Here is a 21,830-nt window from a genome sequence, read left to right on the forward strand (position 1 = left end):
GTGTGACCGAGCCACATTAAGTGGAGCACCACTGTCCCCTGCAGATTGAACTCGGGGAGCGCCGACACAGCACGGAAACGGTTTCCGGACACTCCCGAACACTTACGAAGACAACCTCCCCTCTTCTTCCTTCCCTCCCTCCCTCCCTCCTCCCCCCCTCCCTCCTCCCCTTCACGCCTAATGTTGCCGTACCTCAAACCCTCCCCCCGTATCAGAGGAGTAGAAACAACAAGCCGCCATTTTGTTTGTGCGGACAGACTGTCAGAAACAGGAGGAGATAACCGAGAGAAGGAGCGATTCCGGCTACCGACGGCAGCCGCTCCGGGAACCGCCGGGGGAAGAAAGAGTGGCCGAACCGTGGCCGTGTTTTCGGGGGAGAGGAACCATCACGACGAAGATAAGACGTCCGCGGAGGGAAAAAGCGACTCGGTGACATATTTATATATGTGCATGAGAAGGAAATACTTCGAAAAATCCAAGGAAGGGGGTGTTTTACGGAGCGGAGACGGGGAGGAGGAGAGGCGGAAGAGGGCTGTGTGCTATAACCGAGGAAAAGAGCTGCGAGTACGGGGAAAACAGCAACATGAAAAATCAGTATGTGTCCGTCGCGGAGGAAGGAAAGAGCCCGCATAGACAATTATATAAATAAATTGCTGCCGGGCAGAAGGGAGAGGTGGAAAGAAAGACGGGTTTAAAGAGAAGGGGGAAAATTGCCAGGATCAACACGAAGGGGGGCATTCACCATCACAAAGAGTCAACGAAAGGATTTTGTCAGCCCCAAAATATTTTACAAGGGGGGGTGTCAACATTTATTGTGCCGAGCAGAAGCTTCCGAAAAGAGCCATAATTTCTCCACCGTCAATTTCTCCTCTCATATTCGCCCGTCGCTCGTTAGCCGTGCTCCTGCTTTTGGTTCCTTTTCTCGTTTGCATGGCCAAGACACCTTCCGAGCGGCGAAAAAAACGTTTATTTTCTCGAGCATATCTGCGCCGCTGCTTTTCATCATCTGAGCTTTTCAAAACCGGGCGAGAAGGAGAAGAAGCAAGAGGAGGAACCTCTTTCTGCAAAATAGAACTAATTGGATCAATCTGACTGCCCGCTGATTGGCAATTTGCACTGATTGCCCTCAAGAAGTGGAAAAAAAGAGGAAAAAATCTGCATGCATGCGAAGAGACTGCACAAGAGCAGAGATTTTTTATTTTTTTGGTTATAGACATTTCATTTGTGCAATACGAGTCTTTCTGACCCAGTGCCTTGCATGGTCAAATACTAAAGTGCACAAATCAGTCAGCATGCACATGCAAAAGAAGAAAGTCATGCATGGAAATGCACATCTGCAACAGACTTTGTTTTTATGTGAGTAACTGCTAAAGTTCAGTGTTCCACTGTTTATTCACTTACTGCTCAGCCGATGCAAGTTTCTTTTTCTCGGTGTTACACTTGAGAAACTGTATTTTAAACTGCTGCTGCCTTTTTTTTAAATGTGTGCTTTTGGAAACGGATCGACTGCCAGCTCAGAGATGTGTGCTCAGGTGAGAGAAATGGTAAATCTCATAACTGTTGCATGAGAGAGCGGCCTCCTGAAGTTATCACAGAGGGGGACACTCCTGGCTTGTGTTTTTTTCCGGATCACACTTGTCATTTTCCTCACCCAAGACACGCCTCTGGAGCGTTTCAAATTAGAAAATAAAGGATTTTCTCCGCCGACTATGGCGGACAGGACTGAGTGCGGCACGGCAGACGGATCTTGGGACAGTTTTTTTGTCGCAGGAGAGGCTACATGAGGTTGTCAGAGGGCCGCACGCTTTTTGCCTTTTTTGCCGACTCCACCTTCCCACCTCCTCCTGTTCAAATCTGTGAAGAAACGAAATCTCCGACAGGGGAGGGGGACCGATATCTGCAGAGAGGAATAAACCGAGAGAGGGAGGACTGAGAGTTCAACATTGCTGTCCTCTCCCCTACCGTCCCCCAAGCGGTGGGGGAACGATCAGAAACACTTCTTAAAACGGACTAGGAGACGCAAATAAGGGACATATATTTGCCCTCCTTGGATCTGCAGCTATTTTTTTTATTATTTCGTCAAAAATATGGCCGATAATGTCCTGGAGTCCGGCCCGCCTTCAGCCAAGAGGCCCAAGCTGTCCTCTCCAGCTCTCTCAGTGTCTGCCAGTGATGGAAATGGTAAATATACTGCATGCATTGCTCACCTGGATAAAACACAAACACGCTTTGGTTGTGCTGTTGTTAAACCAGTAGTCAGGCTTGGAGGTGCCTGCAGAGTTGCACACTAACTTAGTTGCTCTGATACTGAACTGCTGCACAATTATGGCTTGCAAACAGGAATGTATTTGTAGCTCAGTTTTTAAAAAGTGATAATCTGAGATTTATGATCGCTAAGGAGGAAATATGGTGTGGTCTTGGCGGCTGGAGCAACTTTCCAGCAGTTCTGTTTTGATGCGTTAGCCTCAACAGGCTAACTAGCAGCAACTGCAAAGATACACCTCCAAACAATGGAAGAGTCGAGTCACCCCAGTTTGCTTCAAGTTGTGTAGCTACTTTGCGACTTGCTCAGTCGGAGGGATGAGAGTGTGTGCACATGCAAAAGCAGGCTTCACAGATATCCCATAAACACGGAGCTAGAGTAGCATTTCCAAACCAGCTTTAGAGAAAGTAACGGTAACCAAGTGAGCTAGCTAACTAGCTAAGCAGAGAACCTCAGCGGACCGGCTCAGCTGGCTAGCAAAGAAAATAACTAATGGTTTAGCGAACATGTTTTTAATCACCAGGGCAACTTTATCACCCGATACTAACTCTATACATACTTGGAGAAAATACCTCTATAGTCAGGATTTATTTTACTGTACTTAACGTGTTGTTAGCCGTGAGGATACTCTTCTTCTAGTGAACTATTGTATACAAGCTAGCTATTGTTCAGCTCTTCATTTAGTTGGGGAAAGCGTTGTCCTGTCGAAGTTGTATTTGTTTCACCTTTTAACTGTTACCGCGTTTACACGGAATGTTAAATCAGTCACAGTCTTTTGAAATGGCTTCTTTGGCGTCCTTTGTTCAAAGGCTTGTAGTTTCTCAATTGTGCTAACGATACTACTACGAAGCCCATTCTTGTTCGCCTTCCATTGTCTGACTGCACGGCGACTCTGCGCTGCACTTTCTGCAGGGAACTTTTCAAAACAACTGAAATAAAACAAGCGGACCATTTGAATGCCCTGAAACTTAATTTTGAAAATTGCTACTACTGCAAACGAATTAATTTTCCCATAATGAGCAGGAAACTATAAAATCTTGGCACCATTTCCCTCTTGTTGCACTCTACTAACACAGAGAGTTTAAGTATCAGGGTATTTCTTTTACACATTTCTCCTCTTTCATTTATAGTGTGTGTATCTGCAAATATTTTTTTTAGAGATCATAAAGCTGAGACACACTGAAATTGTCACCCATGCAAAGACTGATGGCCACACCATCAATTCCTACATTAGAAAGTAATTAATGTGAATTTTAGGCTTGAGCCCCGTGTAAATTCCTACATTACTTTGGCTGCTACTGCAGTGAGAACAGAGGGTGAAGTGTAAAGACAGAAAGGGCTGCAGCTAGTTTCTAAGTCAATCACTGGTCCATAATGTCTTCTACGCAGCAGCAAAGATTCGTTGTCAGTATGCCACGAGCCATTGTAAAAATCAGATACGCAGTTTGTGTTTTTATGGGGCCCTATTAAGACAAAATGTTGGTTTGTGAGTGTCGTGTTGGGTTAAAGTTTAGCTTAAGGAAATAGTCATTTTATGTATTTCAGTACACTCTACTGACCCTTAGCCTTTAATTTGCCTCCTGTTGCAATGCATATATTTTCTGTGTTTCCTACTCTTGTACACGCCTGTAGCTCAAATACACACACCTACAAGGTACTGTAGTGTTTACCCCTCTGCGGCTTCTCACCCTGTCCCCACTGCATTCACTCTCCATGTATGGCACCTCACCAAACCACAAACTGATGCCCAGGAGAGAAGCCCAAGCTGTGAGATGCAACAGCTGCTGCTGCAGTGAATGTCTTGCTATAGGCTGTGAGATTGGTAATTTTTAAAATGATGCTAATGAACTGAAAGAAATTTATTTTCTGTGTAAGATATTTGTTTCTGTTCCTTCATGCCTAGATTTTGGTTCACTCTTTGACCTAGAGCATGACCTACCAGATGAGCTTATCAGTTCTTCGGACCTGGGACTGACCAATGGAGGGGATGCCAGCCAACTTCATACCAGCCTTGGAGGGGTTGGAGGAGGGATTGGTGTAGGAGGTGGCCAGGATGCAGCTACAAAACACAAGCAGCTCTCTGAGCTACTGCGTGCTGGAGCACCAGCACAGCAGGGTGGTCCTACTTCCAATAGTACACCACCCGCGGCTTCAATGGGGATGATGGGGAGTGTCAGTGTCTCCACTGGTGGACCTCAAGGGATGACCCCCCAGGGCCAGCAGCAGCCGGGACTAATGCAGCAGGTTGGAATGGTTGGAGGGGTGGCAGCGATCAATCGGGCAGCAGCCATGATGGGTGCCCAGAAGGGCAACACTGGACAGCAGCAACAAGGGCTGATGGGGGGACAAGTAGTAAATGGCTCGCCTAGAATGGGTTACCCTGGCAGTGCCGGCATGGGTAACAGTAGTAATCTTCTGGCTGAAACCCTACAGCAGCAGCAAGGGGGTCAGCAAATGGGAGCCGGGGGTCAGGCAGGGATGAGACCACAGCAACCTGGAGCACTGAACAAGGTAGGCACACTAAAAGCAGCAGGGCTGGGCATCTCTGATTTACTGGTTGTTGGCCAGAATTTGACATTTTCATTTGCAATTATTTTACAGCAAAGTCTCAGCTGTAGTCATCTGTAGTTTTTAACTGAGTCTAATATGCTCAAGGCTCCAGACTCTCTTTTTTTACTTTCAGCCAACAAATCACATTTTAAACGTCAGTACCACACTCGGTCATGTTCACTTAATTGTACAAAGCTAAAATTGTGATCGCTGTTAATAATATTGTGATTGAGTGTAATGAGCTGCTTTTTCTGGTTAACTGACTCAACTGAGATCTTTTTTTTTTTTTAAATAATTAGCAATAGATTGCTTTAAATTTAGAGCACAGTGAAATTGATAGTTTCACACATTAGGCAGCGAGAGACTGACTGAGCCAACTCTGAATAAAAAGCACTACTTTCAACCACAATAGCTATCACAGTTGCTACCTATGGCAGCTGGAGCGTCTCCAAAGCAGCCTGATAATCATCATACACTTGCACAAATGTGACCACGTGAAAAGAGAACTCCCACACTCTTGAAAAACTGTTGCATATGCAGCCATTTTGGTCGCATTCTGGAGAACTGATGTTTCAAATGCTAGCCTGAACGCAATGTGTAGTTCTCTTCAAATATAAAGATATTTTAAGCACTAATATATTCCTTTACAGTTAGAAAAAAATATGTTCTTCTTTCTAAATTATCAGTGCATTCTGTTATATTAAAGACAACATTCAAACAAAAGGTGGAAAGGAGATTTTTTTTTCAATTTGAGCAATCAGTAGTAGTTTCTCATGTAAGACTGCTTGAGATAAGTTCTTCAGAGCAGGTGCACTTAAAAGTGTGGTTATGTGATGGACTTGCAGCTGCATCACAGTTTGCTCTGTGGTATCAATGGTTAACCTCCTTACAAGTCAATATGCCACATGACAGTTTTGATTTATTCTAAAGGTGCGATGGCAGTACTGCAAACTAATGTTGAATGGTTTAATTGGGTATTTTTGCAACTGCGTGAAACGGTAGATTAGTTCTGTGTGTGTTTATGACAGAATTTGATTTACATCATGTCAAGTTTTATCCTTGTTTTATTTTTCAGGCTATGTAGAAAATTCTACCATTTTAGTTCTTCACTAAACCCAGTGAATTAAATTTTTACTCCCAAAGTATAGATGAACAGTTTAATGACACTTTTTGACATACTAGTAGTAGGGCTGGGCGATATGGCCTAAAAAAAAATCTCAGATTTTTTCACAAAAAATCCCGATTCACGATTTATCCGATTTTTATTTTTTTTATCCCCTACCTAATCTCTGCACGCTGGAGTTCAGTCTACTTAATGCAAATGAGCTGCAGCCCTCTCCAGGTAAACACACCGGATCGCAGCTGGAAATGCGCCGCATGTGGCATGCTGGTCCGGTTGCAGTGCGTTTCCAGCTGTGATCCGGTGTGTTTACCTGGAGAGGGCTGCAGCTCATTTGCATAAAGTAGACTGGACTTCTACTTTATGCAAATTGCATGCAGCATGCGGAGATTCCACGCATCGTGAAACTGTCCTCAAACTTCTAAACTAGGCGTCGGTGACCTAAAACGAGGACAGATTCAGCTGCTGCAGATTATTTTTCACCTCACATACTTTCAGAAATACTTTTCGCTGACGTGTTTTTGAAATAAAAGGGAAAGTTTGCCGCCGAGCCGCTGTGTTTATCCGACTTGTCTGCCGAACTGTCCAGCTGAAAGCTCGGTCATGTGACCACGTAGTGGCCTGCTGTTGCTCAGCGCTGTCATGTGACCATGTTGTGGTCCGCTAGTGACCGCCGTCCGTGCCATTTTCAGATGTGGTGCGTTGCCGTGTGGGAAAATCACATCTAGTGGACACGCACCTTTAGATCTGCACCGCTCGCCGCCATGTTGTTTGTGTATCGAGTGCGGGGGGGAGGGGGGCGCACTCTGAACTACGGGAGCCTAGCGGGAAGGCGTTGGTGGCGGATGTTGATGAGAAAATCGATTTTCATAAAAACAAATCGACATTAAGTACAAACTCGAATTAATCGATAAAATCGATTTATCGCCCAGCCCTAACTAGCAGTTACCAATCCGTTTCATGTTGCTGCTAGTAATGGGTCGTCCTTATTGTGCTTTAAAGTCTTATTTGATTTGCTACTGTTGAAATAAATAACAGTTTAGTCAGATGCCTGAAAAGGTGGCAATTAAATCATGTCTCTGATATTAATTTATTGTGGAGAGCAAAGTAAAGTTGTACGGTCAGAATGTAAACCCACGATGAAGAAATTACTAGTAGTATTTCAAGGGTGATTGCATTTTGTACTCCTATAGCTGATTTTTCAGTGGCTTTGCAATTGTCAAACAATCTAATGCAATTTGACACTGTTGTTTTTAATCTCACGAAGATATCAAGATGATATCATTTTACCTTTTATTTCTTTTCATCTTCATCTCTCCTTTCCTTATTGACTCACCTCATGCTTTTCTTCATCATTCTTCAGATGAATATGATGGCCAATGCGGGCCCCTATGGTGGTCCGTACGGCCAGTCTGCTGGCCAGGGACTGCCTGGAGCAGGGCTGGGCCCGCAGCTCCAGAATAAGGCAGGTCTGCCCAACAACATGGCTGCCCAGTTCAACATGGACAAGAAGGCACCACCGGGTCAAGCTATGCCTGGAATGGTAGGAGTTTTTCGGTTCTTTTTTGTCCAGTTACATTAGAAATGTCATGAACAGATAAAGTAAATGCCAGCCTATCAAAGCATTAAACACAGCAAACAAGCTTGAGTATATGGAACAGATGCAAATACTGTCGCAGAAACTTGATCAATGCAGGAGATCTGTAAGTATTAACTGCTACAGCCTCGCCAGCGCACTTCATCACTGTATTTTGAATGTTGTTGGAAACATGTAGTCAGAGTCATGTTGCTCCTGAACATCAGCAGCATCTTTGCAGACCGATACTCGGCTCACAGCCTGTGTTAGCTTTTGAAAATCGTAGTTTAAAGTTAGTGGGAGCCTCAGGTAGCTAACTAAGCCTACCAGACACCTCTTTACAACTTTATGTGGCTACAGTCAGCAGTTAGACAGTAGGGAGGTCCGCTTGTTTTACAAAACCCTACAGGTGGGCAGAAAACACACCTGTAACTCCACCTCATTAAACAGTACGAGGCTCCACCTGGTGGATTAGCCAGGTAGTTCAGCAAACCTACAGTTTTCTGACACGCCTATCTGTTGTCCTCTGTCATATCAGTTAATATATTTGAATTGATTAAATCATTAATAGAAATTATTCACTTGGCAATTATAAATAATTAACATCCCTAATCAGCAATCCCACTACTTAATCCAAGTTCTTAATGAAGTAAATGGCTGAATTCAGTGTCATTTTTTTCTCCGCTGTGTTCTCTGTAATGATTTGAATGGAAGTTCAGCATCCTGGAGTATTAATGGCACAGGCCTCAATTATCGTTGGCCTGCAGACATGATCTGTAGTCAGCAGAGCACTGTCACCTACATTGTTGCATTACTTTCTTAAGTTATTTAATATCTTTCGTGCTATTTGCCTTTAATTACACATAGGCATTTTCTTTTGTCCAGTGGGTTTGTTCATCCTTTATGTAGTTTTCCTTTTATTTAATTACTGAACAGCTGGAAGAAGAATTCTGAAATTACTTTTTGCTGCTTTCTTTACAGGATAGTTTAGTGATTGCTGGATCATATGCAGTTGTGAACAAAAGTTTGCATACACTGGTGAAGATTACGTGTATCGTGGCGGTCTTGAGTTTTTAATGACTCCTATAATTCTTAATTTTCTGTGAAGGAATCATTGAAACACATGCTTCTTTGTTACAAATAAAATACTAATGCGTTTGCTTCCCTTCATAAATTTGTTATGACTCTTATATGACAAAATCTTTTTTGGTAAATGTCTTTTGACTATTTTCATTCAAATCAGCACTTTTGTTACTCATCCACAAGCATCTGGTTGTATTTTTGACAACTCTTCTTGACAGAATTGGTGCAGTTTAAATAAATTTTTGGCTCTTTGTCACTGACTTGTTTCTTCAGCCACATGTTCAGTCAGCCTAAAACCTCAATTGTAGCCTGATTTAGCCATTCCTTTACCATTTGTGATGTGTTTGGGGTCATAGTCTTGTGGTACTACCCAACAGCATCCCAGACTCAACCTTCTGACTGATCATTTTAGGTTTTCCTGAAGAATGTGAAGGTATTCTTTCTTCTTCGTTGTTCTATTTACTTTGTGTACAGCACCAGTTCCAAAGCAAAATACGACCACCAGAATGCTTAATGGTGTTTTTGGGGTTAAAGGCCTCAACTTCTCTCCTCTAAACACATTTCTGGTCATAGTGGCCCATTGTAGGTTCATTTTTTGCTGTCACACTACAGACTTTTCATCCAGAAGGCCTTTTCTTTCAAGCAACCAGCACCAAACTTTTGTTGAGCCTTAAGATGCAGTAATTTGCTTTTTTTTCGGATTTGTGCTGAGTTTTTTGAGCTTTGTAGCATTTCTGGCTGAGTCTAATAAGTCTATCAAATTGGCCCTTTTTAAATTGGCTCAGAGAAGTCAGCAACTGTAGTTAATTGTGGTCACTCAGACGTTCAGAGGCCGTGAAACTAAGAAAAATTTCTTAACACAGTTGTCTAGATCACCATGACTGATAATTCAGGCTGCTGTATGTGTATTTTTGACCAAAGAGGTTATGTCATATTTCAAGATCTATAATAAATCTATGAAGGGCAGTAAAGTACATGATGTTTTTTTGCTGCAAGGGTATGTAAAGTTTTGTTCACAACTGTACCTACTTTTTACTTTTAGTACTTATAAACTATAAGACATGCTTTTGGCACATCAAGAACACCTTGTAACCTTGTAATACTGCAACAATATCATGTCACTATTGCGGAGAATCAGCTAATTGAAATATTATTGATGCCGAAGTTTGATCAAGAGCGCTATCTAAATGTGTCCCAACATACTTTATCTTTATAAAGTAAGCATTGTAGAGCTACAGAGATGCCCCGGTCTGCAGTTCTCTAAACATAAGGAAACAATCCTTTTTGGTAGACTGCAGGAAAGAATCGCATCATCTTTTTTATGTACCTATCAGTGGAACAGAAATTGAACAGTTTAATTCCCACTATGCATATACCTCATAGCATAATTACAATATCTGTCAAAATAATTGCAATATTTGTTTTTGCACAGCGTTCAACTCTATTTGCTATACACATAACTGCTACAGTGGATTTTTCTCGGGAATCTAGGAAATAAAGGATGCTTAACTGTTAGGTCCCCAGCTGTTAACAAATTGGAAGTGGCCCCATACTACCTGCTTGCATTTTTGTAAATACTTCTTCCTAAAACTCCTTTCTATCCAAAGGCGCAGCAGCAGCAGCCTGGAGCTGTTGGCAGCGCGGCCATCGGTGGAGCAGCAGCAGTGGGAGGGGCCCAGGTTGGATTAAGTGCCGTAGGGGCAGGACACGGCGCGACGCCCCCTACTGCAGACCCCGAGAAGCGGAAACTGATTCAACAGCAGCTGGTCCTCTTGCTCCACGCGCACAAGTGCCAACGGAGGGAGCAAGCCAACGGGGAAGTGCGGCAGTGCAACCTGCCCCACTGCCGCACCATGAAGAACGTGCTCAACCACATGACTCATTGCCAGGCTGGCAAGTCCTGCCAGGGTGAGTCTGTTGAATTGTGCTAATTGCCGGTTTTATGGCGTGCAGTTTATATCATGAAGACTAGGCAGTCTAAGGTAGTCACATATCTGCAGGAAATCTTATTTCTTTTTGCTTGCTCCTGTATGTTGGTTTTTGCTTTCTATCAGGAGGAGTTATTCTCTCTTCAGCAGGCTGTTCTGCTGTAATTTTTCTTGCTCCTTCTGTCATTGAGTCTCCATGACTCATACAATAACTTTCTCAGTCTCTGCCTTCTATCTGCTTTTTGCTTTCTCTCCTCCTTGTCTCATTATTCATCTCCCTCCTTCTCTCTGTCGCAATCTTTTATTTCACTTGCTCTACCTTGTCTCTCATTTTCACTTCTCTTCCCCTTTCTCAAACTTTTCTCCATTTATATCTCTTCTCCTTCAGTGGCGCACTGTGCCTCATCCAGACAGATCATCTCGCATTGGAAGAATTGCACACGACACGACTGTCCTGTATGCCTGCCACTGAAAAATGCTGGAGACAAGAGGAACCAGCAGTGTGAGTGTTTTGCAGTCAAGTTATATGTGTGTGAGCAATATACATTCTTATGGCTTCTGTCATTAAAATACTGCATATAATCTGAATTGGTCTAAAATTCAACTATTTGCTAGTTACTCATCCCTTGATATCTCTCTCTCTCCCAATTATCTCTTCTCTCTCTTGTTCTCCTTACCACAGCTCTTGTCAACAGTGCAGGGATGGGTTTAGTGAACTCTTTAGGTTCTGCGGCGCCAGGTGGACAGTCCAACACCCCGAACCTGAACCCTCCCAACCAGATTGACCCCAGCTCCATAGAGAGGGCCTACGCTGCACTAGGCCTCACTTACCAGGGCAACCAGATGCCACAGCAGTCACCACAGGCCAACATGCCAAACCAAGGGCTGCAGGGGCAGGCTGGGATGAGGACCGTAAACACCCTGGGTTAGTTTGCAATGCCAGTGTGTATATTACGCATTATATGATAACTTACTAGGACAACTATTGACCATGGAGGTTCATTCTTACCTGCTCGTGTGACAGTATAGCTGATTTTTCACAGCATTTAAGTGCATCTCATCAGGGAATATAGCTGCCCCAGTTGTCATCACATCACATACATCTGTAACTTAGTGTCTTTGTACACTCTGGGCAATCTTTGGTGTTACAATAGCCTCCTTAATCTTTTCCAGCTGTCCGCTGACTCATGGATAATAACAAATACGATTTACATTTTAGTGTTACTGAATGTCTCAATGTATGCTAACATTATTTACGATGATTTCCTACCCTGCTAAAGAAGAAAATCTGAAGTAGACACTGCATCAGTTAATATTTGTTATGGGAAGCTCATTGCACAAATGTTGTTGTCAGTATTTCCCAGTGAAAGTCAGTATTCTTTAAACTCCTTTTTTTTCTCAGGAGGAAACTCTATGGGAGTGAATGGTGGAGTGGGGGTGCAGCCTCCTAACCAGCAGTCCGCTCTACTGCCAGACGCCATGTTGCACAACAGCATGAATGCACAGAGGTAGCACTGTTGTTCACTGGTTGCAGCCGTACACTTTTTCTTAAACCAGTCTTCTGTCATAAAACATACTTTGAAAAAGTTAAATTAGTTCTTTGGTTAAAATCTTAACTTTTTCTCTGTTGTTTCCCTCAGTTTGATGAATGATGGTGTAGGGAACCTGGGCTCCATGCCCACAGCCACTCCACCTTCTGCTGCAGGCATGAGGAAGTCTTGGCACGAAGACATCACGCAGGACCTCCGTAACCACCTTGTCCACAAGCTGTGAGTCTGTTGTGTCCTGCAGTTGCCCCAGTAAATTTGAGCTAATGAAGTGAACTAATTTTAATCGAATTTAAACCAGGTCATTCTCAGCACTGGATGGCAATGGGATGTCTTTGTCCTCAAGTTAATTGTAGATGTGTGTGTGTGTGTGTGTGTGTGTGCATGCGTGTGAGCAGTGTGCAGGCCATCTTCCCCACTCCAGACCCAGCTGCACTAAAGGACCGGCGGATGGAAAATTTGGTGGCTTATGCTCGGAAAGTAGAAGGGGACATGTACGAGTCAGCCAACAGTAGGGTAAGAAACCAACACTGCCATCATTAAGTAATGTAATGTGGTCATAAATGCATTTATGTTATGCTCTGTTGAAATGCACCCTGTAACATCCTCCCTCTTTCCTACTGTGTCCCTTTTAGGCAGAGTACTACCACCTGCTGGCAGAGAAGATCTACAAAATCCAAAAGGAGCTGGAAGAAAAGAGGAGGACGCGGCTCCAGAAGCAGGGCATGATGCCTGGCCAGCCGGGCATAGCTCCTTCAGGCCTCCCTCAGGGGCCTCCCAGCATTGGACAGCCACCCATGCCCCCAGGGCAACCCCCTAGTAAGTAAACATAGTGCTGTTACCTCAACTGCACACTTGTCTGTGTGTGCATAGAGTCAGTCACACAAAGTGCGAGCATATCAATAATGAAAATAAATACTTAACTTTTTGAGCTGCAGAGTCACTAATGAAGTTTTCAAAAATTAAATAAAGAAATTGTTTAGTTTTGAAGTGTGAAAATAGCACGTGCTTAATGATATACCATTTGAATAATGTGATTAAATACAAGTTGAAGATTTTTCTTGAATTTATTTTTTGTGATCCTGAAAACGAGATCTGTTACTTCTGTAACTAATAGATGGACCTCATCCTGATCCGTCCATGGTAAGACCAACTGGGCCCAATCAGATGGCAAACAGGATGCAGAACCCAGCAGGTACGTCTCTCGTCATTACAAATGACACTTAAACAAAGGCTTGCTGAGGAGCTAGACTTACAGAAATTTTAAATACGAGGATCAGCAAGCTGCCACCTGTTGGCACTTAGGAAATGTTATCCATACTGTTTGCAAATATTTTCTAAAATACAAATTCAGCTAATTTTCTCTACCTTTAGCCATGATGCGCTCTTTTCATAGAGATACAGGACTTAAGAGCAGTGAAGAATGTGACTAAATATAAACACATACAGAAACTGCTTTGGGTTCAGAAGGTAAATTGTATGGTTGTCTTTAGTATCCACCATCACTTCCATATATGTGTGAACCAGGGCTATAACATTTTAAGAAAAAGTTTCAACTAAATTTCTACCAACATGTAATTGATTTAAACTAATCTAGAAGCACAAACGTTCTTATTGGTGCAAAACTTATTCACTGCCAGCTGAAAACAAACAGGAAATACTAATCATTTCTACCTGTTTTAACTGTGAATGTATGCTGAAAATATACAAGCCATACTAACCACAGCCATTTACAAAAAGTTATTTTTTTCTCCTTACCTCTCATTTGTCATCCTTCATTTTTAGGAATGAACCAGTTTGGTCAGATGGGGATGGGTCAGAGGTCGACGCCCCCTCTTCCTCTTAACCCTCCAATGAACCAGGTTGGTATCACTGTCTCTGTAATTATGCTGGGGTTGTTTTAACTTCATGGTTGGAAGTCACAGATAAATGATTTTCCAAAATTGGTTATCAGGCATCCAAAAGATTAACCCATGTACTGTGAAAAATCTGTCATTGGTGTGAAGCAAGGTAACACAAAAGGCAAAACAACTGTAGATAAAATGATGGAAAACTTCACATGTCCCTTGTTGTTTTGTTTTCAGATGGGTATGGGAGCCCCAAGACTAGGTCAGCCCAATGCCACACAGTTACAGAACCAGTACCTTCCTCCAGGACAGTTTCCCGGGTCCAGTCCTGGACTTGGTTCTGGTCCTGTTGGCATGAACCAACCAGCAGCACAGACTGCCGTGCCACCGGTAAGGATCGAGTGACAGCACCTTGTAACCTGATTAAGTGCAAAGGAGGATTAGAATTTGTTCTTAGAATAAGTGATATGATAAAATTCTGACTTCTGTTTTGGTGGGATGTGGGGAAATCTGCTGAATAATTGTCAGAGGACAAACTCTCAGAGCAGCAATATGCAGACAGATTAATAGACAGACAGATGTAGAATGCTTTATGAACACTTTTTTTTAAAGCGCATAAAAGTACTGTACTAGATTAAGACACTGAATAGAATTTTAAAAAGGTTTAGAATAAGATAACACTCACAGTTCAAATTACAGTTCAACTTGCAAAGACACCTTGAAAAATAAAGTGCGCCAAGCCTCAGAAGATAAGTCTCCTCTCCTTGAACAGGGATGTCTTGTATAGCATTATTGTATGGGCAGGAATAGCTTTCTTCAGTTGTCTTTACTACAGCAGAGCTTTGTAAGAAGTGGTGGAAGGGATGAATATTGTGTAACTGTCTGAACAATCTGCTTCATTCAGACATTTTAAGACTGACTGTGCTTGTATTTGACAATGTATTTTCTAAGTTTCAAAGAAAGTGATTAGAAATATGTCTTGTGTCCTATCTCGTGTAGCAGAACCAGATGTCAACGCCACCTTCCCTCCCAGCCAGCAGCCCTGCAGCACCCTCTGCCTCTTCAGCTCCAGGTCCTGGAGCACCTGGAGGCTGTATGGGGTCTGCTAATGCCAGTGGTGCTGGGCCTCTACCCAACCTGCCTCCATCCTCCACCCAGCCTAACTCCTTCACTCACTGCCCACCAATCCGAACAAACTCCCCGTCACCAGCACGCAGCTTAACGCCTCAACCCCATCAAACACCGCCCATGTTAGCTGGTTCTCAGACCCCGCAGCCACAGACCCCCAGCACACCCCAGCTTCCCCCTCCACAGCACCCACAGCAACAACAACAACAACAACAACCCTCACAGCAGCAGCTACCATCAGGACAGGCGGGGAACTCTGAGAAAGCCAATCAGCTTCCACAGCAGACGCTTGGGGGTGTGGCTTCCTCAGGCCCACCCGCAGGTCAAACGCCTTCGGTGCCGACCCAGAATGCTCATGTGCCATTACAGCTACCGCAGACTCCAGTGAGTAGAGATGTTTTCACTACTTTGCTTAGTCTTTCACCAGCACAGCCTGGTTTCTCCACAAGCTGTGAGCTTCCTGATCACTCCAACTCTGTAAGCCGTTGGGTCTGCGCTTAAACAGAGGTCCAGTTCATTTGGTTTTTTTGTACTGACAGGAAACAAGAAAAATGCTTAAAAATGAATAATAAAGAATGTTTGTGGCTATGAAAAATCAAGAATGCTTAGCTTTTGCAAATAAATGTATGATCTTCAGATTACTTGAATTTGAAGAAGCGGATTAAAAAAAATCATGAGGCAATGTGGGAACCTAACAGTTCATTGCGTGTGTCCTATTTGTAAATTATAACTTGCCATTTCTAAACCTCAGTCCATATCTTTCCTTCTTTTTTTTTGCCTCAGCTGTCTCCGAAGCCTTCTGTGACAGCAGATGGTCAGGTGTCCTCTCCAGCCTCGGTCACCAGCAGCACTGATCCCAACTCCCAACTTCCCCCAGTAGATGTCCCTGCTGCCAGCCAGGAAGACATCAAAATGGAGGTGAAGAAGCAGGAGGAGGAAGATGAAGGGGCTGACACCCAAAGTGAGGGCAAGGGGAAGATGGGCAAGGGTCAGTCTGACGTGAAAATTGAGGAGAAACCAGAGGTAAGATTGTTCGAAATGTCTGAAATAATGTCAGACTTGAAGAGTTTAAATTACATGCAGTTTTTTAGGTGTAGTACATAGATTTTTATTGATGAAAAAAGCAGAAAACTGATAACTAAATCTTCTTTTCAGATAAAGAAGCCATCTGGAGATGGGTGTAAAGGCGAGCCCATGGATACATCTTCATCCTCTGTGCCATCGTCGGTAGCAACGAGTGAAGACAAAAAGCCAGAGGTGAAGAAGGAGCCCAAAGAAGAAGAGGAGGGTTCAGGGTCAGCGTCCACCAACAGCTCCCCAGCCAGCGCTCAGAGCAAGAAGAAAAGTATGTTTCAAGTTTGTTTTTTTTATTGATTTAACCGCTACTACTACCTGCATAGTAGAGGGTGTATAGCGCAACCAAAGAACCCAAATAGGAGAAAAAACAGTCATCAACAGAAGTGCTTTAGAAAATTGTTTTGGGAGTCAAAATTATTTGTGCAAATGTTCCACTTAGAGTTTACTCTTGACACATGAATTCCACAGGGTTGCTATGCTTTATGGAAAAGTATGGATTTTGATTTTAGTATTTTGCAGGTCTAAACAAGTATTGAAACAGAATATGGACAATTACTCCAATTCTGTTTTCCTGATTATAAAATTCAGAATCTCTAAAAATAAACTAACTATAAATGCAGTATTTTTCATGGTCTTACAGTCAAAATGTTTATCACAGTGTAAGGTGGACATGGGCTTGAGTGAGCTTGATGTCTCTGAAAACAAGGAAAGGTGGTGCATCCTCTAATGCAGAGCTGGCTGTATGTCTGTTGTAGCCTACCTTACAGCTGCACCACATTTGTGACCAACTGGTACACTGCAGTTTCAAATTGCAAATATTCAGCCATGGGTTGGCTGCTTATTTCAATCATGATATATCTTTCATTGTTAAAAACACTAAATGTGCATGTCAACAAGGTAAACAAAACATTTTCACCTGATGGGGGTCTTTAGAAGAGACTACAACAACAATATTATTATATAATTTATTCAATATGTTAAGTGAAAGTAATATAGTCAATAAAATTGTATTTATATAGCCCCAGTTCACAACATACAGTTAAGCCCGAAATTATTCATACCTGTAGGCAATTTTGGGCATGCCACTTTTTGTTCAAATGTAAATAAAAGCTGGAAAATAATTTTTTACACAATGATGCTCTTGTACATTGCCATATTATCTTATGGAAGAAGCCTGTCTCATTTCCAGTCCAAAAAAAGCTTGCAAACAGTTAGAGAGCTTTATTTTCCAGTTTTAACAAAAAGTAAACAGAGAAGCAGAAAGAAAGTAGAAGCTCTCATCACAGCGCCACCTACTGAGTTAATGGTTAGCCCCTAATACTTCATCTGTCTATTTGGTGTGTGTAATGCGTGCTGTTAAACGATGCGGTCAGTGAGGTAACATGTCCATCCATCCTCAATCCGTTTAAAGGCTCCTTTGCAGTTTGTACCCCTGCCTCCTCTGCCTTCTGAGCCAGTCTCATTTCTTCTTGTTTCTATTACTTCTTCCTTTGCAGTCTTTAAACCGGAGGAGCTGCGTCAGGCTCTGATGCCCACCCTGGAAGCTTTGTACCGGCAGGACCCTGAGTCCCTACCCTTCCGTCAGCCGGTGGACCCCCAGTTACTGGGAATACCCGTACGTATTCGAACTAGTAACAAAACTAACCTGGTAAGGGACTGCACTGGCTGCCATTTTGCATCACTTCCTCTGAAAACGTAGCTTTTTTTTCTGTTTGTATATTTTCCTTTTTTCATCTTTTTTTTATCTATTTTACCATAGTTGCCATACTTTTAAACTTATCATTTTATACACGCTTCAAGTTTCTTTAATCTTTTAGTTGACTTTTGTTCCATTGCATGCAGAAATTAGAAAAATGAGATTGAAAGTGTGTGTGTGTCTGTGTGTGTTTGTGTGTGTGCGTGCGTGTGATAGTTGGTGCTCTCTTCTCTTATACCTCTTGTCATTTGGAAATCAAAGCAATGACTCTTATGAACATATGCGCAAATGACATGAAGCAGCATTAAAAGTTCTTATACTCAGAACTTCTAGCTGTGATAATTTACTTGTAGAAAGCCAAAATATATAAAAACAAAAGATAACAGAGACTCACATGATGTAAACATTCATCGGAGTATTGTACATCATCAATTAGTGGCTATTTGTCTTTAACAGCACAGAGATGAAAATAGAGACGTCACTTATAATTTCTGTGACCAAACTCCAAAAGAACAATTTGCGGTTCATGAGCCAGTTGCTTTCATTTATCATTTTAATTTGTTTGCCTTTTGACATAAAATTTTGTGTTCAAAATTCTTATAGTTTTCATCGTAGTATTCCATTGCTAGCTTTCTAGTTCAGTTCCTCACCAGTATTAGTGTGACGGTGTTCAGGTGGACATTGTGTAGAGGTGGGACAATACATTTTTTACCCTCTTTGCATCCAAATTAAGGCCACATGAGGATATTTGGGTATACGCTTACATTGAAACAGAGCGACGGTGTTCATCCTCCCACTGCCTTACGAAATACAAAATTTAATAAATCCCATTTTTAGAGCAGTGATGAGCAAGCACCAGGCTATTGGCTCACCTCTCCTTCAGGAACCTCCACAGTCAAGTAATGCAGCTTTCCACTGTTAGATAATTAAACACCATTTTCATATAAACACTCAGCTGCTTTATCGGAAATGTGCAAACTGATAGGATTTATATATTTTTATTAATATTCGATACTTATAGCCACCGTGGTGTTGTGATGTAAAGCTCTGCAGGCTGACAGGGTAATATGCATCACTTGTTTGTTCATGTGAGTGGTTCCATTCAGAGATGAGGGTCTGTTTCCTAAGTCTTGTTGCCATGGTGACACTGAGATGGACCCTGCTCTGTGAAACTCACACCTCCTTCTTCTTTTTTTTTCTTTTTTTTTGGTTGAATCTCTAAAAAAGCTTTTCTTTTCCTCGCCCTCCTCTGCTTCTTTTTCAAATGCGCTTTACTTTGAGGAGAATCAGAGGGCAGCAGGAGACAGGAACAGAAAAGCAACTTGGAGATTCATCCGTCCCTCTTACATTTGCTTCACCTCAGCACTGTTGGCTTTAACTCTGCCATCATATTGCCACTCATGCTGCTGGCATTGTTAATGCCGACACTTTTGTTGCTTAAAACAGTAGATCTCTGTCTGCCTGTTGCTTTTGCCACTGCTCTGTTCTTCTTGGTTTTGCACCCTGATCACTGCCCTGGCCTGGAAGTTTTGTTTACTTTCAGACCTCGGCACAAAACCAATGAGTAAATGTATTCTTTAACACAAATTGATCAATGATAATTTCGTAATCACATGGTTGAACTTCAGTTGCAGTACAAACATGGAAATTGCATCATCTATACATTGCATCTGTGGCTCATTTTTCAATTTTTTTTAATGGTTATATGAGCTGCAGAGGACCTGACACACTTGTTGCCTGGCCCATGTCTACAGCACAAATAGGGACTTAACTTTAAATGTAGGGTGCAAAGCAGAGAGCTGGAGGGCAGACGTTGTCATGTCTCTCTGTTTGCACGTGAACCTTCTTCTCTGCAGCGCTCAACAACATTGTCCCCCTGCACCCTCTTCTCTCCCTACTCTGGTCCCGCCTGGTCGACTGCGACACCTCCAACACACCTTCATCTGACGGCCACAATGCTGATGGCGTTGGTCATGCTCCTCCCTCCCCTCTTTCTCTTGACTTTTTCTCTCGGGTGATCAAACCCTCCACCATCTTGCTGCACTTCCTTCTCTCCCTCCTCTGACCTTTCTCAACTCCTGAACTTTACCTCAACCTATTCCTCTAATCTGGATGGCGCCCCTTCCAAACCAGGACTACTTTGACATCGTGAAGAACCCTATGGACCTGTCGACCATCAAGCGGAAGCTGGACACGGGACAGTACCAAGAACCGTGGCAATATGTGGAGGATATCTGGTTGATGTTCAACAACGCCTGGCTGTACAACCGAAAGACGTCCCGGGTCTACAAGTACTGCTCCAAGCTGGCCGAGGTGTTCGAGTCGGAGATTGACCCCGTCATGCAGGGCCTAGGGTACTGTTGTGGGAGGAAGGTAAGACAGAACCATGTGTTTTTGTCTTTTAATTTTCTTATCATCTGTTCAGGTGAAGAAAAGCAAGTAAACATTTTGCTTCCTTTTTTTATTGATTTTTGTCGGGGTTGAGTTTTTTTTTTTTTTTTTTTTTTACACCACAGCAAAAAGATAAATGAGAAGATTGACAACACAAATGCAGATATGGAATGATAAACAAAAGCATGTTGGCTTAGAGAAAAACTGGAAACAATCTTTAAAGTTCACTAATTACCATTTTACAGCTGTTTTTTTAAAGTCTGTATGAAAACCACAATGTAAAAATTGTCAATTTTACAGGTGTTGCGTGCCAGATTATTTCTGTCTGTAGCTTTTTAAGTCTGGTGAGGTTCTCTAAAAGCTGCTTCCAGATGTGTTATAGATTAAACAAGATTCAGCATGTTTATTAGTGAGCTTTGGAGGTGCTGCTTGTTGGATTTTGTTTCAGGTATTTATGCAAAGCCAAGTAGCTGCTAGTTGTAGCTTTACATTAAACAGACAATTTAGTGTAATGTTGGGCTGGGTGTGACCACTTTAAAGTGAACACACAGAAACGTACAAGTTTTGTTGTCGATCCTACTGCAGTGTGCATTTAACAAGTCTATGTATGAACTGTGCAACTTCAGCTTTCCTCACATAGCAGATCTGCAAATAATTGTTTTTGTCTCTTTGTTCTTGCAGTTTGAGTTTTCTCCCCAAACTCTATGCTGCTATGGAAAACAATTATGCACCATCCAACGTGACGCTGCTTATTTTAGCTACCAGAACAGGTAAGGGCTTTCAGCACATTCGCACACACGCACACACAGATCAGGCAGATAGCATTCAGAAGATATTGTTGATATTTAGCTTGTGGCTACATTGAACAGTTAATGTATACGAAGGGTTCACGAAGTGGCTGCTGCATGAGGACGATGCCATCAGTAAAAAAGGGGCGGCATCAGGCATGTAAGTGGTGCAAATGCACATTTGAGATCTACACTGCAAATGGAAAAATAGTCTTCTTTTAATACTTTTAAGAAAAGTGTGCTTTGTCCTAAAACATAGTAATCTGTTATGAGGTATCAGTATGTTTTTTTAAAAAATGAATCTACCAGTATACAAGTTAAGACTACAACCGGATTATTAACAATTCATGGCGTGAAATTAAAACCAACTGCTGAAATGCAACTATTTGGTAAAATGCCATGTTGTAAGTGGTGTAAACGATGGCAAGCTCTAGTTTAGTACTGTACTAGATGTGTGTTTATGATACACTGCCCCCTGCAGGTTGGGAGTATAAAGCCACACGTTCTCTCGAACGGATTTCCAAGCGTCTCACAGAGTCCAGAAACTGAAGAAGCAGCAATCCCAAAATAAAAGCTCAATGTCTTTCTTTGCCGCAATTGAGTCTGACTCATTGGATGTAGACTTCGGGGATTAACCACAGTATTTCACGCAGATTTCTTCTCCTTGTGTCCTATTTTTGATATAGCAACCTAGTTTTAACAAATTGTGCATTAAGGCAGCTTATTTTTTAAGTGAATTGTCCTTTTCTATAATACTGCTCACCTCCCTGCATTTAAATGTTCCACCAAAACAATTCCCCTGCCGCGATTTTGCAGGGGCACCATCATTGCATTCT

At 42.5% G+C, this 21,830-nt stretch overlaps 1 protein-coding gene across 7 annotated transcripts in view; it reads left to right on the plus strand.

Moving 5' to 3' along the window:
- Positions 1–220: 220 nt before the first annotated feature.
- The window catches only part of ep300b (E1A binding protein p300 b), a 35,654-nt gene continuing 14,044 nt past the window's right edge, over positions 221–21,830 (plus strand). For 2 of the 7 annotated variants that reach the window (XM_023273006.3, XM_023273007.3), the window contains exons 1-19: positions 222–2,181; positions 4,167–4,774; positions 7,297–7,476; positions 10,200–10,500; positions 10,909–11,022; positions 11,203–11,445; positions 11,923–12,028; positions 12,161–12,289; positions 12,466–12,583; positions 12,703–12,886; positions 13,185–13,262; positions 13,853–13,929; positions 14,152–14,304; positions 14,914–15,426; positions 15,826–16,065; positions 16,198–16,387; positions 17,616–17,734; positions 19,949–20,188; positions 20,888–20,976. In XM_023273006.3, coding sequence (XP_023128774.2) covers positions 2,088–2,181; positions 4,167–4,774; positions 7,297–7,476; positions 10,200–10,500; positions 10,909–11,022; positions 11,203–11,445; positions 11,923–12,028; positions 12,161–12,289; positions 12,466–12,583; positions 12,703–12,886; positions 13,185–13,262; positions 13,853–13,929; positions 14,152–14,304; positions 14,914–15,426; positions 15,826–16,065; positions 16,198–16,387; positions 17,616–17,734; positions 19,949–20,188; positions 20,888–20,976 — 3,776 coding nt within the window. In that variant the 5' untranslated portion in view covers positions 222–2,087. Of the gene's footprint in view, positions 2,182–4,166; positions 4,775–7,296; positions 7,477–10,199; positions 10,501–10,908; positions 11,023–11,202; positions 11,446–11,922; positions 12,029–12,160; positions 12,290–12,465; positions 12,584–12,702; positions 12,887–13,184; positions 13,263–13,852; positions 13,930–14,151; positions 14,305–14,913; positions 15,427–15,825; positions 16,066–16,197; positions 16,388–17,615; positions 17,768–19,948; positions 20,189–20,887; positions 20,977–21,830 lie in introns of all 7 variants that reach the window. The other 5 variants (XM_023273002.3, XM_023273003.3, XM_023273004.3 and 2 more) reach the window with 5 other exon arrangements.

The sequence above is a fragment of the Amphiprion ocellaris genome, chromosome 19 (assembly GCF_022539595.1).
Source record: "Amphiprion ocellaris isolate individual 3 ecotype Okinawa chromosome 19, ASM2253959v1, whole genome shotgun sequence".
NCBI classification, from domain to species: Eukaryota; Metazoa; Chordata; class Actinopteri; family Pomacentridae; genus Amphiprion; species Amphiprion ocellaris.